The sequence below is a fragment of the Colobus angolensis genome, unplaced genomic scaffold (genome assembly GCF_000951035.1).
Source record: "Colobus angolensis palliatus isolate OR3802 unplaced genomic scaffold, Cang.pa_1.0 Scaffold224, whole genome shotgun sequence".
Classification (NCBI taxonomy): Eukaryota; Metazoa; Chordata; class Mammalia; order Primates; family Cercopithecidae; genus Colobus; species Colobus angolensis.
The window spans coordinates 4284474-4300561 of record NW_012115422.1 but is presented as its reverse complement, the minus strand read 5'-3'; the positions used below and the strand labels follow the sequence as shown (position 1 = coordinate 4300561).

The 16088-nt window shown below is 37.1% G+C and overlaps 1 protein-coding gene across 2 annotated transcripts in view; it reads right to left on the bottom strand.

Annotated features, from left to right (window-relative positions):
* Positions 1–16088, bottom strand: part of AGPS (alkylglycerone phosphate synthase) — a 157831-nt gene that overhangs the window by 73567 nt on the left and 68176 nt on the right. For both annotated transcript variants that reach the window (XM_011944033.1, XM_011944034.1), the window contains exons 9-10: positions 11554–11679; positions 5037–5145 (exon numbers count right to left, since the gene is read on the bottom strand). In XM_011944033.1, the coding sequence (XP_011799423.1) occupies positions 5037–5145; positions 11554–11679 (235 nt within the window). The remainder of the gene's footprint in view (positions 1–5036; positions 5146–11553; positions 11680–16088) is intronic.

Below are 16088 nucleotides of genomic sequence, written 5' to 3'. Positions count from 1 at the left end.
CCAAGACGGGCGGATCACGAGGTCAGGAGATCGAGACCATCCTGGCTAACACGGTGAAACCCCATCTCTACTAAAAATACAAAACCTAGCCGGGTGAGGTGGCGGGCGCCTGTATTCCCAGCTACTCGGGAGGCTGAGGCAGGAGGATGGCGTAAACCCAGGAGGCGGAGCTTGCAGTGAGCTGAGATCCAGTCACTGCACTCCAGTCCGGGCGACACAGCGAGACTCCGCCTCAAAAAAAAAAAAAAAGAACAGCAGGCATTTGATTATGAATCTTTTCTCTCCCTCTATTTTCTTCAATTCCCCAAAATATAAAAATCAACAAGGAAAACAAAGCTACACAGGACCTAGATCTTCAGCATACAAGAAAACAAAAAACACTGCAACTTTCAAATTATCTCTAAGTAGAGATAAAAAGAAAAAATTTCAACAGATTACCTGTAGTCTTCCAGCTGCTATAAGCTTATAAGGATGAAAAGTAAATAAAAGGAGTCTTATTAAAAGACTACACACAAAAAGTAGAGAGTAACAGAGGAACTGGAGGAAGTACAGCCAAAATTACTCCCAGAAAACAAAAGTGCAACAATAATGCTAAAATATTATACAGGACTTGGTAGTCCATAGCCCTGGCTACGGGAAGAAGTCTGAAAATGGGAGGAACCAGAAATAGCTGCCTTGGAGAAGCAAGATGTGCACATGTGTGCACATGTAAAAGCATGTGGACTCCTTGCAGACAAGCCAGTAAAGAGAAAGAATAAAGTAATAAAGAGAAACTAAAGACCCTATAGAAATGAAAGAGAAACAAGACATGCCAACTCTTCCTTCATTAAAAACACCACCATTTATAAACAAATAGTATAGCAGAGGGTAGAAGTATCAGGAAAGAACACTCTCAAAATAGGAGCCTTTTCCAAGTAACCAATAGGACTAGAAAAAGGCAGACCAGATCTGTAAACAAAACAACTACAAAAGTCAGAAAATGCCAATAAAAACATTACTATTGGTGAAAAGTCTCGACCCTAAAACCAACCATGATCCTGAAGAAAGCTGTAACACAACATGAATTAAATACAGTCAATCAAGCAATCAGGGATATGAAAAAATACCTTGAATCAGAAATACAAACAAACAAAAACCAACAACAAGAAATGAAACAAGAGCTGACTAAACTGAGGAAAGAAACAGAACCAAAAAAAGGCACATAAAAAGTAAAGGCTATGCTATAAACTACCCAAAGGAGAATACAAAATAGATTCAAATTAAAACTTAATAAAGGGCATTGAAAAAAAAACAAAACAAAAATAATCAAGAGAATGAAAATTAAGAAGTCAGAGAAAAAGGGTCAGAGAAAAAGTGACTGAAATGGAAAACTAGCAAAGAAAGTCAAACATATGTATAATCAATATCCCTGAGGATGAAAACGGAAACAATGAAAAAAAAACCAACACAACCCTAATATTTAACACTACAATCCAAAAAAACTACAGAAATAAAAGGAGACCTGAATCTACAAATAGAAAGGGTCCACTGGGTACTGAAGCAAAATAACCCAGGTGTATCAACTCTAAGTTGCAAAAGTATTAGACTTCAGCAATCAAGAAAAAAAATCCTCAAGGCCTCCAGACAAAAAGAGAAAATTAGTCTACTAAGAAAATTAAACAGGTATCATATTTCTTTAAAATAGTGTATAAAATCGAAGTAACAGTGGAAACAGCATTTTCAAGAAACTTAAAGAAATTAATGACCAAAAGGTATATCCACTCAAGCTGCCTTCAAGTATCATAGCCACAGAAAACCAGGGAATATATATTCCTGATGTGCCTTTCCTGAGGAACCTACCAAAGGATGATCCTCACTTAAGCAAGGAATAACTAGTGAAACTTTAAAAAAGAACTGACATTGAGTATTTAATCTCCTTAATTGTAGACAAAGACTAAAAAAATGGTGAGTCATGGGTTAAAAAGCAAAAATGTACTTTGTTTTTCAAATAGAAGGACATATCCATATATAGTAAATACCATATATAGAAACCGAATGGAAAGCATTTCAAATGCTTGAATATTTATTATATTTTTCATTATACTGCTCATGTTATAGCATCTAAAATAGGAGAAAGCTACTTGTTGAAAAAAATCATTATGAAATATTCATAAAACAAAACAAGACAAATGCATTAAACTTAATATGGTTAATCACATATAGAACTTAGTGGGATGGAGAAAATAGGTTTTGGAGAGTAATACTTTCAAGGTTGTCATCAAATGATTTAACTGAAGTAAAAGAAATTTTTTTAAAGCTCAAGAAAAAGTTTATGATTCACATTTAAGGCAGGAGGTTATTATACAGGCAGGTCAAAATAGCAGATAAAATACATTTTATTTAAGAATATGATTTCATATAAATTTACTATTTCAATCATGCTGTCTCCTGGCCTATATTAAAATAACTCTATATTCACAAACTGAAATGGGGATTAGGGATCAAATGATCACTGATATCAAAATAATAGGCAGCCACAATAGTATTTACTACACTAAATTGTTCAGCATAATCTCACTTAATCCTTATAACACATTTATGAAGATGAATAATTTTATTACTCCCATTTTATGGCTGAGGACATTGGGCACTGAAAATTATCTAACTTATACAAAGACATGGAAATATAAGTAGTAGAATCAGGATGGAAATCTAGATCAGGATGGAAATCTAGACTTCATGGTTCATGCTCTTATATCAGTATGCTATGTTGCATGTACTTTGTAATAAAATCTCATTTAACTACAGTAATTTAGTCTCATAAATTTTAAATAAACCATATCTCTTCTTATATTTCTTTCTTTCTTTTTTTTTTGAGACAAAGTTTCACTCCATCACCCAGGCTGGAGTGCAGTGGCACAATCTCGGCTCACTGCAATCTGTAATCTGCCTCCCTGCTTCAAGCAATTCTTGTGCTTTCGCCTCCCGAGTAGCTGGGATTACAAGCATGTGCCACCACACCCGGCTAATTTTTGTATTTTTAGTAGAGACGGAATTTCAACATGTTGGTCGGGTTGGTCTTGAATTCCTGACCTCAAGTGATCCACCCGCCTCAGCCTCACAAAGTGCTGGGATTACAGGTGTGAGCCACCACGCCCAGCCCAATCTTAACAGTTCTTTGCTTACTTTATTATAATAAGTTTGTCCCTTCCTTAAATTCATACAGTTAGTGACTACCTACGGAGGTAGCCCAGTCTTTTAGATAAAAGTTCAAACCATTTTAAAAGGCATGAAAAGACCAAATTATCTCTCCAGCTACCCTGTAGCCCTTATCATTCTGCCCCTAGGCCTACTGCCTGTTCTACTCCACAATTAAACCTTAAATTCCAGTCATACTAAAAAACCGGCAGCCTCGTAATGAGGCAGACACGGCCCTTTCTCATTTCTAAGCCCACCAATATGATGGTCATTCTGCAGGGCAACTCCCCTCTTCTGTCTTCCCTCAACTTGACCTGGAATTATTTTCTTCTTATCAACCTCAAAGACCACTTTAGGTATGGTCTCTCTGGGGAAGCCTTTGTAAGCACCTATCAACTTCATCTTGTCTATATTTCTTCTGCATTTTACTTGATCATTTAATTTGTCATGCTGTTGTATAACTGTCTGTTATTATCTGTCTCAAATGTCCCAGCATAATATCTAGCAACTAGAATTTGTAAAAGGCTGACTGATGGGAGAAAAAAAAAAGTATAATGTGGCTATTGAAAAAAAATTATTTATATTTATAGAGTCCAACTATGTAAATATCAATAATGTAATGAACAATTATGAGTTTTAATACCCATTTTTGTTATTCAACTTGACTTCTGATGGCAAAAAGTTATTTCTTCTAATTTGTAGATGATGCATTAGTATAAGAAGTCCCAGAATAATATTAGGTAACTACATTATTTTAAATGAATTGAATATTATTTTTCTTATTACAAATATAGTTTTGTTTTTTCATAGAAGAGTATGCTGATCAGAAAAGGAATAAACTGAGTAAACTGGTGAGATATCTTGACAAAGGTCTGTCACTGGTTACCATGAAAAACATCTAAGCTATAGTACTGGTCATCAGCCAAACAACTGATCTGTATTACATCACTAAGAAACATAGTTCATTATATTTTTCCCTCTTTGATGTTACTGTCAAAGATTAGAATTTAAGCCTAACATCTTAGTTTATTGTACCTGCTTTTTTATTTATGAATATGGCTAAATGTTACCAAAATATATCTTCTGCAGCTTGGACCACCTTCTGAAGTGAGTAACGAGCTCTGTTAATCTAGAAATACTTGCTTATTTTTAACTTATTTCTCTGAATATAAGGAATGTCCCTCTCCCACTCTAAAAATTGAAAAATAAGCCCATGTTTACTTTATCCATACAATTCACCATGCCTACATAATAATTATTTTAGGGTTACTTCTTTCCAGATCTGCACAGGACTTAAATATTTTAGATGAGATGAACTACATTCAAATCCACCCAGCATTAAGTAACCAAGCAAATGATACTATTTGTGTAGTGAAAAATTAAAAGATCAACAGAAGTTTAAAATATATGTGAACCAGCAGAATTTTAAATTCTACTTCTAAAAATCAAATAGTAATTAACTTTATAAAAGACATAATTACAGAAAGACAAGACAATAAGATAATGCTTTATCAATCCTTTCCCCCGATAATTCTGACAAGATTTAAGAATACTATAATATAAAATGTCAAAATAAACCATTTTAAATCCTAATGACCACTTTTCCTGAAACTCATTAAAAATTCTGAAATAAAAATTAAAAGATCAAGCTGTCTCTAGAAACATAAAAAAGCATAATGTAAGAGGAAATTTAATCAGATGTTCTAATAAAACTTTATAGTCTTAAAATAAAAATTTTAAAAACTCCTTAAACATACAAAACATGTCTTTCAAAGATCTGATGTCACAATATAAAGATTTTCACAAAACTGCATGACTAACCCGTATTTTTTTCTTAATAAATTTACAGTTATATTTACCTTCAGATCCCATGATGAAGTGATGGATATCAGGGCCTGTTGACATACGAGGTCCTTGACAGCTTTTTTCTATTATACCTCTAGGTGTTACCATTTTTATATGAACCACCTGTTTAATACAATACACGATGTAAATTCTAGACATCTGTTAGTGAATGTGTGTCTATGTACAGACATTCATATATATTTGTGTAAAACCTACTTTTAAAGTATTGGGTTAATAAACTGTGATGTTTTTAAGAATTCTAGTATCTTTTAGTAATTTTTAGACTAAAGTTAAATTTGTATATAACCTTAAAAAAGGGAAAAACCATTCTAAGATTGTACATCTCTTGATTTAGATTGTTTTAGGGATATTCATTATCTTAAGAACAATAGAATAACACATTTATTTAAACCAAATTTAGGGTTATCCATATGGCACAGAACTAAAGGACTCAAAAACTAAGCAATAATCATAATCTTGATGAAGCATATTATTCATGTCAGGCATGAATACTAGACAATTAGAATTCTAAGAAAAAAAAAATTATTCTTGCTTTATCCCCACCTTCAATCCCACTTAGTAGAAAACAATGAAAATAATTAAATATTAACTAAGATCAGGTCAAAACTGGGATGAAGCAGCAGAAGCAATGACTGAGTTTTAAGAGAAGGAAAGAGATGTGTGACTCATCATACAAATGAGAAAGGAAGTATACTAGGGAAGGAGGATCACTCTAAAAATAGTTCCTGAGATCGGAATCAGAAGTGGTTAGGTAAAAATCCAATATATTTTTAGAATGAATTTTGGACAGATAAATAACAACAGTCTATTTATTATTGAAAGAAATGAGCAGAGAACATCAATAAGTAATTCACAAAATACAAAATAAAAATTGCCAACGAGGACCCTTTAAAAGTTTACATTCACTAGCAATTAACAAAATACAAAAACATAAATAAAACGTCCAGTAAAATACAAAGATTCTCATAGTGTTAGTGAGAATGTCAATTGGTATAAAATTTTTATAGGGCAATTTGGCTGTAAGAATCCAAAGTCTAAAATGGATAAACTTCTTCATCCAACAAATCAACTAAAGGAGCTTACCCAAAGAAAATGATTACAGATGTATACTGAAGAAATTACTAAAAAGATTATTTTCCCTTTATTTTCTGTAATTTTGAAATCAAGAATAATTTAAATGTTCATTAAGAGGGAATTAAATAAACCATGCATTCTCAATAAAAGAATTATATAACTCTTTAAAAATGATGGTGCAAACCTGTTCATTTACATGTTAATATATTGATAACATAAAGAGCAGATTAAACACATATGGTCCTCTTTTTTATATTAAAAACTAGATATATTTATGTGCTTATTGTGTGCCTAGAAACAGTTCTAGAAGTGATGGCACCAGCAGCCCATCTGGAGTGGCTGCTGCAAAGACACTGGCTGCAGTAGAATTGGCATGATCAGGGCTGTGCACTTCATAGGGTCAACAGGAGCCGGAAACAGGTCGAAGCCCCACCCCCTTCCCAGTTGGCAGAGCAAAAGCCGCGCACTCCTGAGTGCAGCTGCGGCAGCCCAGCTGTGGCTCTGGACCCAGGCATCCCTGTGCTCTTGGGGGCCAGGAGCACACAGGAATTCCACCCTCCTGGACATAGCTGCAGCCACCCAGCTGTGGCTGCAGACCCAGGCATCACTAGACTCTTGGGGGCCTGGGAATCTCCGGGCCCCTGCAGGCTCAGAAGTGCCTGCTTCCACTGCCTGGCTTCTCTCCATTCTGGCACCTGCTCCAATCTTGGAGAAAAACTGAGGCCGAGCCTGGACGCTGCTGCAATCCAGCCGGGTGTGTACATGCTCAGGGCAGTGCTGACATGCCAGCCCCCTGCTGCCTCAGCCGCCTCCGGACTTTGGGCACCAATGAGCACAGAAGGGAGGATAAGTGGGGGTTGCAGGCAGCTTGGCACTGGCCTGCAGGAGGCCCTCAGCACGAACAGCCTGAGCATCTGGGAACCATAAACAGCTGTAGGAGGCAGACAGGCTCCTGGGCGGAAATGGGTGGTCCCTGGTGAAACCCCATCTTCAAGCCAGGGAGGGCCTGATGCCTGGGGGCTGCGCTGCCAGTTCCATGGACCAGAGTGGGAACTTATGATGCTTATTCCAGGACTGCCCATAACCATCCATGGGCCCATCAGCACACACTTCCTCCTCTCTGAACCTCATAAAAACCCAGGACTCAGCCAGAATTGGGCAGATGTCAGATGACCTGTCTGTAGAAAGGAGCTACCCACTGTGGATCTCCTCTCTGCTGAGAGCTGACACTCATCAGGATGCCCTGCCAACAGAGAGGAGCTACCCACTGTGTGTCTCCTCTCTCCTGAAGGCTAAGCACTCATCAGGATGCCCTGCCTGTGGAAAGGAACTACCCACTGTGGGTTCTCTGCTGAGAGCTGGATGCTTGTCAAGATGGCCTACCTGTGAAAGGAGCTACCCAGTACGGGTCTCCTCTGAGCTGTTTTGTCACTCAATAAAGCACCCCTTCATCTTGCTCACCCCCACTTGTCTACATACTTCATTCTTCCTGGATGTGGGATAAAAACGCACAACTTGCCAAATGGCGGAGTTGAAAGAACTGTAACAGAAACAGGGCTGAAACACACCCCTTGTTTGCCCCATGGGGGGCAATGAGAGGGAAAGACAGGAGAGAGGAGAGAAGAGCTGTGGCCCTTTAAGGAGCCCAGACCTAGGAGCTCCCTGAGCCAGGGCTATGACACACTCTTTGGGGCTCTGCAGTCCCTGGCATCTCCAAGCTTCCAGGCACCACCACATTCTCTGGTGCCAGCAACGGAAGCTGCCTGCAGTATGCCTGGTCCAGACGCAGCCTTGCAGGGAGCCAATGCCTGAAGCCGCCCGTCCTGCCACAGCTGGCGTCCCTGGCTATGCGCTGTGGCCAGACTCCACACTCACTCATTCACACACTCCTCACTGCTCTGTGCCTGGCTCGCCGTTGGCAAGCATGGGATCCAGACCAGTAGCATGAGCCAAGCACAGCCTGCCAGGCTGAGTGGGCTGAAAAAGCCCAGTGGGCCCAAGCAAAACTTGGGCAAAGGTGCCGCCAGCCAGAGGTTTCTGGCTAAAAAACTGACACCCCAAGAATCCCATGACAGAAGGATGAATACAAAGATGTTAAAAATGTTCAAAATGATATGTATTTAATATACACATGACACTTAAAAAAAAACAATAGGGTCTTGCTTTGTCACCCAGGCTGGAGTGCAGTGGTGGGATGATAGCTCACTGTAACTTCAAACTCCTGGGCTCAAGCAATTCTCCCACTCCAGCCTCCTGAGTAGCTAGAACTACAAGCATGTGCTACCATGCCCAGCTAATTTTTTAATTTTTTGTAGAGATGACGTCTTGCTATGTTGCCCAGCCTGGTCTCCAACTCCTGGCCTCAAGCCTTGTCCTCTCAAAGTGCTGGGATTACAGGTGTGAACTACCATGCCCAGCTATAGCATACATTTTTTATACTTCTGTAATTAATATTTTTAAATAAAAAACAAGTTTCTAATTGCTTGAATTGTCTATTCATAATTGTAATTTTAAAAGAAGCATTTTCTTCAAAAATTCTTCAAAAGGAAATGCTCACTGCATCATACTTTACTTTCTTTTGTGAAGATCCAGAATTTTTAGTTTGGTTTTGTCACTACAGAGTTCAATGTTTTTCCTTCTAATAGTGCTTCATAACTGAAGAATGTAGCAAGGCTCCTTTCACAGAAGCAATGCATTACCGCTAATAGCGATGAGCTTCAACTCTGTAACACTAGCATAAGAAAGTGTAATCAGATATGCTCAGGAAATCGGTTAGTGAAGAGACATTCACTAAATTAAGAAGTATTTGAGATGGACTATTGTTGGAATTCCTTAAAATGACCTTGAAAACAAGTGGGAACCAGAATTTAAGATGAAAAGTTTATCCCACTGTACACAGACTTCTGACTCTTCAGATGTTAAAACTTTTAAATTGTTAAAAAATTTGGACTAAACAACTATCTTCAACTTTTTTCGAATAGTTAAATAAGCTATGAGCATCATTACTTACTGTGCTTTAATTAAATATGCACTGTTAAGTATATTAACATGTTCTTTAATTTTTTTCATGGGTTCCATTGTAACCACACATATTAAAAGAATACCAACTTTAGTAAAATTTTCACAAAAGCAAATAATATAAATTAAGACTGCTTCAGAGGATACTATATATTGCAGAGTTAAAAAATTTAAGTTAAAAATAAAATGTGCTGGCCAGGTGTGGTGGCTCATGCCTGTAATTCCAGCACTTTGGGAGGCTGAGGTGGGAGGATTACCTCAGGTCAGGAGTTCGAGACCAGCCTGGCCAACATAGAGAAACCCTATATCTACTAAAAATACAAAACGAGCTAGGCATGGTGGTGCATGCCTGTAATCCCAGCTACTCTGGAGGCTGAGGCAGGAGAATCACTTGAATCTGGGAGGCAGAGGTTGCAGTGAGCTGAGATTGCGCCATTGCACTCCAGCCTGGGCAACAAGAGCGAAATTCTGTCTCAAAAACAAACAAACAAAAATAAAATAAAATAAAATGTGCTAAGTAATTATTAATGCAAACAATTACACTAGGAGGTACACTTTTAATTTGTATCCCTTAAATATCTCCAAAAAATGATTAAAATAAATTACATGTTTTCTCAGTGCTAAAGGTAGCTGTTTACCAAATATTTGCTTAACGTTGATAAAGTCCTTAATAATCCAATAGCAAAAGGATCAAATTTTCTCCCCAAAATGGAATTTAGATTATTTTAACTGCAAAAAGAAAAATGTGCTTTTCTAAATGTCCTGAATAAAGAAAAATAAATAGGATAATGGAAATATTTAAAAAGTATTCACAATATAGACAAAAGTTTTTAATTCCTTGGTGTTAACTATAAAGAACCAACATATCTTATTAAAGATTTAATATTCCTATCAACAAAGATATTGATGAAAATGTGGAAACTTCAGATTTCAAAAGCAAAGCTAAACAGCTCCAGGAATAATGTTGGGAACATCATTTAATAGTCTCAAATTAAAGTTCTTTTAAACTACTATGAAAATATTGATGATAAGGAAACAACATTTATGAAGCACCTACTACACACCAGAGATTTTGAGTTTTCATTTTATGTCCTTTACTCCTCACAATAATTCTATGCAGCAAATATCATTATTCTATTTTACAGAAGAGGAAACTGAAGTTTAGAAAGGTAAACCAATTTGTACAAATTCACACAACTAATCACTGAAAAAGCTACAAATGGAACAAATGATACCTAATCCCTAACTAGGGTGTCCAGAGTTTTATATTATTATTATACTAACTCCCAGCAAAGTGGCACCATATCAGCTACAAAAAGTAGTGTGAACATGAAACATGACAGGTCATACCACTACTTGGTAGAACAATTTCAATCAGCCTTTTTAATTCTATACAGGAAAAATTATTATCAGAAAAATGCAAAATCTCCTAAGGAAACAGAGTAGCAACAATGAAATCATCTAAGTAAACGGACTAAAATCATGGTACAGTTGAAGACTTCATTTCCACAAGGCTTGTAAAATAATATTTGTATACAGACATCCCTCAGTATCCCCAAAGAACTGGTTCTAGGACCTTCAAGGATACCAAAATCCATAGTACTCAAGTCCCTTACATAAAACAGCACAGTATTTGCATAAAACCTATGCACATCCTCTCACATGCTTTAAATCATTTTAGAATATTTATAAATATCTAATACAATGTAAATACTATGTAAAATGTTGTTCTACTGTATTTTTTGTATTATTTTCCTTGTGGTATTGTTATTTTTTTTTTCCAAATATTTTTGAGCTGCATTTGGTTGAATCTGTGGATACAAAACCAGTGGATATAGAGAGCTGACTGTATTTTATGAGCTGGATACTGTGAAACATCTACAAAGCTTAAAACATAGTTGCTTGAAAAGGGGCATCCTTAAATAATGACCACAGTTATGTTTTGGTTAACTTTCTACTATACATGTTCAATGTTATTATAGTCAAAAGGAGTATACTTATGGAAGGGGTAATCTACCGTCCAACTCTTTTTTTTTTTTTTTTTTTTGAGATGCAGTCTCACTCTGTCGCCCAGGCTGGAGTGCAGGGGCACAATTTCAGCTCACTGCAAGCTCCGCCTCCCAGGTTCACACCATTCTCCTGCCTCAGCCTCGCAAGTAGCTGGGACTACAGGCGCCTGCCACCACGCCCGGCTAATTTTTTTTTGTATTTTTAGTAGAGACAGGGTTTCACCGTGTTAGCCAGGATAGTCTCAATCTCCTGACCTCATGATCCGCCTGCCTCGGTCTGCCAAAGTGCTGGGATTACAGGCGTGAGCCACCGTGCCTGGCCCCAACTGTTAATTTTTAAAGGCTTCTAATCATTTTGTAATATCTATATACAAATCAATTATTACATAATAACTAGAAAAATATTTACCAGGTCCTCGATATTGCCATAGATATTCTTCTTCATGCCTGATGCCCGAGTAGATACCCATCCTCCTACAGTACTGAACTCCAGGGAATCTGGCTCATGACCTGTACAATAACCACTTTCTTTAAGCTGAAAAACAAAAATGTAACATTTTACAGTGAAAATGGTCCCATTACACACAGCAGTCAACACATTAACACCTCCCACTTTAAAATTTCCATGTCATTGATATCTGAATTTATTAATTCCTACATAGCCAAAAAAAAGATACTTTTATCACACTAGTCCTAAAAAATTGTTTTAAGCTTTTGCCTAGTGGAAAATGTTACAAAACTGAAAAATGTAGTCTAAAAGAAGTTCTAGTTTTCACAGGTTCACCAGATAATCATACTCCTTACATCCTTTTGTTTTAAGGCCAGCTGTTTTTCCCCACTTTTCTACAAAGAGGTAATTTAAATATATGGAGATTGGATTATGTTTAATTAACTGCCAACTTTACCTAAACACTTTCAATAAATAAAGCACTTAATCTCTTGTTCTCTCTACCCTAATGTAATATGCAGCAGGCCTGCAGAAAATCTGAGCAAATTGCCTGTATTTAATTCTCTCAAGGAGTCATGTGTTTTAATGTACAGGCATCTGGCTAGGTTTCCTGCATGTAATACCTTCATTTACTTGTGATGCAGATCATGCATTACTGTACATTAAATAGTCACTTGTTTCTCATTTTTCTACATTATCTTGGCTTTGCCATCTGCACAGCACCTGAGATTGAATAGATGCCCTTTACTGTAACACCACCAAAGCCATTCCAATGAAATCATTTTAAAGACTCAGCCATCTCTTCTCAAATGGTACAGACACCACCATCTGCATACCCGCTGTCTGCTGCACTCAAGCCCATCAATCTGTGTTGACCATTTTGATAGTCATCCAGTTAAGCAACTGTTCTATTTTTCAAGTAAGCCACACAGAGATGTAGAATATATCAGCCACATCTGTATATTTGTATTTAAGTATGGTGTGAAAGTTGTAATCCGAAATATGAAAGCCTATTAGGTTCAATATAATTTGTTAGGTTTTGCATATCAGCAATACAAATTCTCTATCTATTCTAATTTTGCTGCTAGGAAAACAAGATTTTAAAAGACATTAACTGTTATATAATAAAAGTTTCTCCACTAAATATTCAATGTTATTTAGTTTTAAGAGGTTAATATCCATCTATAAAAAAGAAGCTTAAATAAATGGCTGAAGAGCCATTTATTTATGATAAATGAAGATTATCAGACTGTTACATAGTACTTCTTCCCTAACTCCATCTTCAAACAAAATACTACAAATTATTTTCTCTTAAAACACTACTGTTCCTCAATTTTCTTTTAAAACATAACCTTTTACTCAATTTTATGAAATTGGGAAAAGAAGACATTCATGGAGCCCTAAGATGTACCAGGTACCGTAAAGACAGGTTTCACATACTCTCATGACAAAACAAACTTCGACATTATACAGAAGCAAATCATAAAGTACACACTTTAACTATTTCTTTTTTTTTTTTTGTAGGTGTGTTAATTCATTTAATCTGCTCAACAACCCTATGAAGCTGACACTATTATTATTCCTATTTTCACAGATGGGAAACAGTTAAATCACTTGTTTTAACTGATGATTCCCCAAGTGGTACCTCTTACTTGCATTGTTTTTTTTATTATACTTTAAGTTCTGGGTTACACGTGCAGAACGTGCAGTTTTGTTATATAGGTATACACGTGACATGGTGGTTTGCTGCACCCATCAACCCGTCATCTACATTAAGTATTTCTCCTAATGTTATCCCTCCCCTAGCCTCCCACCCCATCGCAGGCCCTAGGGTGTGATGTTCCCCTCCCTGTATCCATGTGTTCTCATTGTTCAACTCACACTTATGAGTGAGAACATGTGGTGTTTGGTTTTCTGATCTTGTGACAGTTTGCTGAGAATGATGGTTTCCAGCTTTATCCATGTCCCTGCAAATGACATGAACTCATCCTTTTTTATGGCTGCATAGTATTCCATGGTGTATATGTGCCACATTTTCTTAATCCATTCTATCATTGATAGACATTTGAGTTGGTTCCAAGTCTTCACTATTGTGAATAGTGATGCAATAAACATACATGTGCATGTGTCTTTATTGTAGGCTGATTTATAATCCTTTGGGTATATGCTCAATAATGGGATTGCTGGGTCAAATGGTATTTCTAGTTCTAGATCCTTGAGGAATTGCCACACCGTCTTCCACAATGGTTGAACTAATTTACACTCCCACCAACAGCATAAAAGCATTCCTATTTTTCCACAACCTCTCCAGCATCTGTTGTTTCCTGACTTTTTATTGATCGCCATTCTAATTGGCGTGAGATGGTATCTCATTGTGGTTTTGATTTGCATTTTGCTAACGACCAGTGATGATGAGCAATTTTTCTAATGTCTGTTGGCTGCATAAATGTCTTCTTTTGAGAAGTGTCTGCTCATATCCTTTGCCCATTTTTCGACAGGGTTTTTTTTTTCTTGTAAATTTGTTTATGTTCTTTGTAGATTCTGGATATTAGCCCTTTGTCAGATGGATAGATTGTAAAAATTTTCCCCCATTCTGTAGGTTGTCTGTTCACTCTGATGATAGTTTCTTTTGCTGTGCAGCAGCTCTTTAGTTTAATTAGACCCCATTTGCCACTTTTGGCTTTTGTTGCCATTGCTTTTGGTGTTTTAGACATGAAGCATTTGCCCATGCCTATGTCCTGAATGGTACTGCCCAGGTTTTCTTCTAGGATTTTTATGGTCTTAGGTCTTAGGTCTTACGTTTAAGTCTTTGATCCACCTTGAGTTGATTTTTGTATAAAGTATAAGGAAGAGGTCCAGTTTCAGTTTTCTGCATATGGCTAGCCAGTTTTCCCAACATCATTGATTAAATAGGGAATCTTTCCCCCATTGCTTGTGTGTTTCAGGTTTGTCAAAGATCAGATGGTTGTAGATGTATGGTGTATTTCTGAGGCCTGCATTCTTTCCCGTTAGTCTATATATCTGTTTTGGTACCAGTACCATGCTGTTTTGGTTACTGTAGCCTTGTAGTATAGTTTGAAGTCAGGTAGCGTGACGCCTCCAGCTTTATTCTTCTTGCCCAGGATTGTCTTGGCTACATGGGCTCTTTTTCGGTTCCATATGAAGTTTAAAGTAGTTTTCTCCAATTCTGTGAGAAAAGTCAGAGGTAGCTTGATGGGAATAGCACTGCACCTATAAATTACTTTGGGCAGTATGGTCATTTTCATGATATTGATTTTTCCCATCCATGAGCATGGAATGTTTTTGCATCTGTTTGTGACCTCTTTTATTTCCTTGAGCAGTGGTTTGTAGTTCTTGAAGAGGTCCTTCACATCCCTTGTAAGTTGTATTCCTAGGTATTTTTTTCTCTTAGTAGCAATTGTGAATGGGAGTTCACTCATGATTTGGCTCTCTGTTTGTCTGTTATTGGTGTGTAGGAATGCTTGTGACTTTTGCACATTGATGTGGTATCCTGAGACTCTGCTGAAGTTGTTTATCAGCTTAAGGAGATTTTGGGCTGAGACGATGGGGTTTTTCTAAATATACAATCACGTCATCTGCAAACAGAGACAATTTGACTTCCTCTCTGAATACCCTTTATTTCTTTCTCTTGCCTGATTGCTCTGGCCAGAACTTCCAATACTATGTTGAATAGGAGTGGTGAGAGACAGCATCCTTGTCTTGTGCCAGTTTTCAAAGGGAATGCTTCCAGTTTTTGCCCATTCACTATGATATTGGCTGTGGGTTTGTCATAAATAGCTCTTAATATTTTGAGATACGTTGCATCGATGCCTACTTTATTGAGAGTTTTTAGAATGAAGTGGCGCTGAATTTTATCGAAGGCCTTTTCTGCATCTATGGAGATTATCATGTGGTTTTTGTCATTGGTTCTGTTTCTGTGATGGATTATGTTGATTGATTTGCATATGTTGAACCAGCCTTGCATCCCAGGTATGAAGCCAACTTGCTTGTGGTGGATAAGGTTTTTGATGTGCTGTTGGATTTGTTTGGTTTGCCAGTATTTTATTGAGGATTTTCGTATCAATGTTCATCAGGGATGTTGGTCTGAAATTTTCTTTTTTTGTTGTGTCTCTGCCCGGAATAGCTTCAGAAGGAATGGCACCAGCTCCTCTTTGCATCTCTGGTATAATTCGGCTGGAATCTCTCTAGTCCTGTACTTTTTTTGGTTGGTAGGCTATTAATTACTGCCTCAATTTCAGGACTTCTTATTGGTTTATTCAAGGATTCGACTTCTTCCTGGCTTAGATGTGGGAGGGTGTATGTGTCCAGGAAATTATCCATTTCTTCTAGATTTTCTAGTTGATTTGTGTAGAGGCGTTTATAGTATTCTCTGATGGTAGTTTGTATTTCTGTGGGATCAGTGGAGATATCCCCTATATATTTGTTTATTGCATGTATTTGGTTCTTCTCTCTTTTCTTCTTTATTAGTCTGGCTA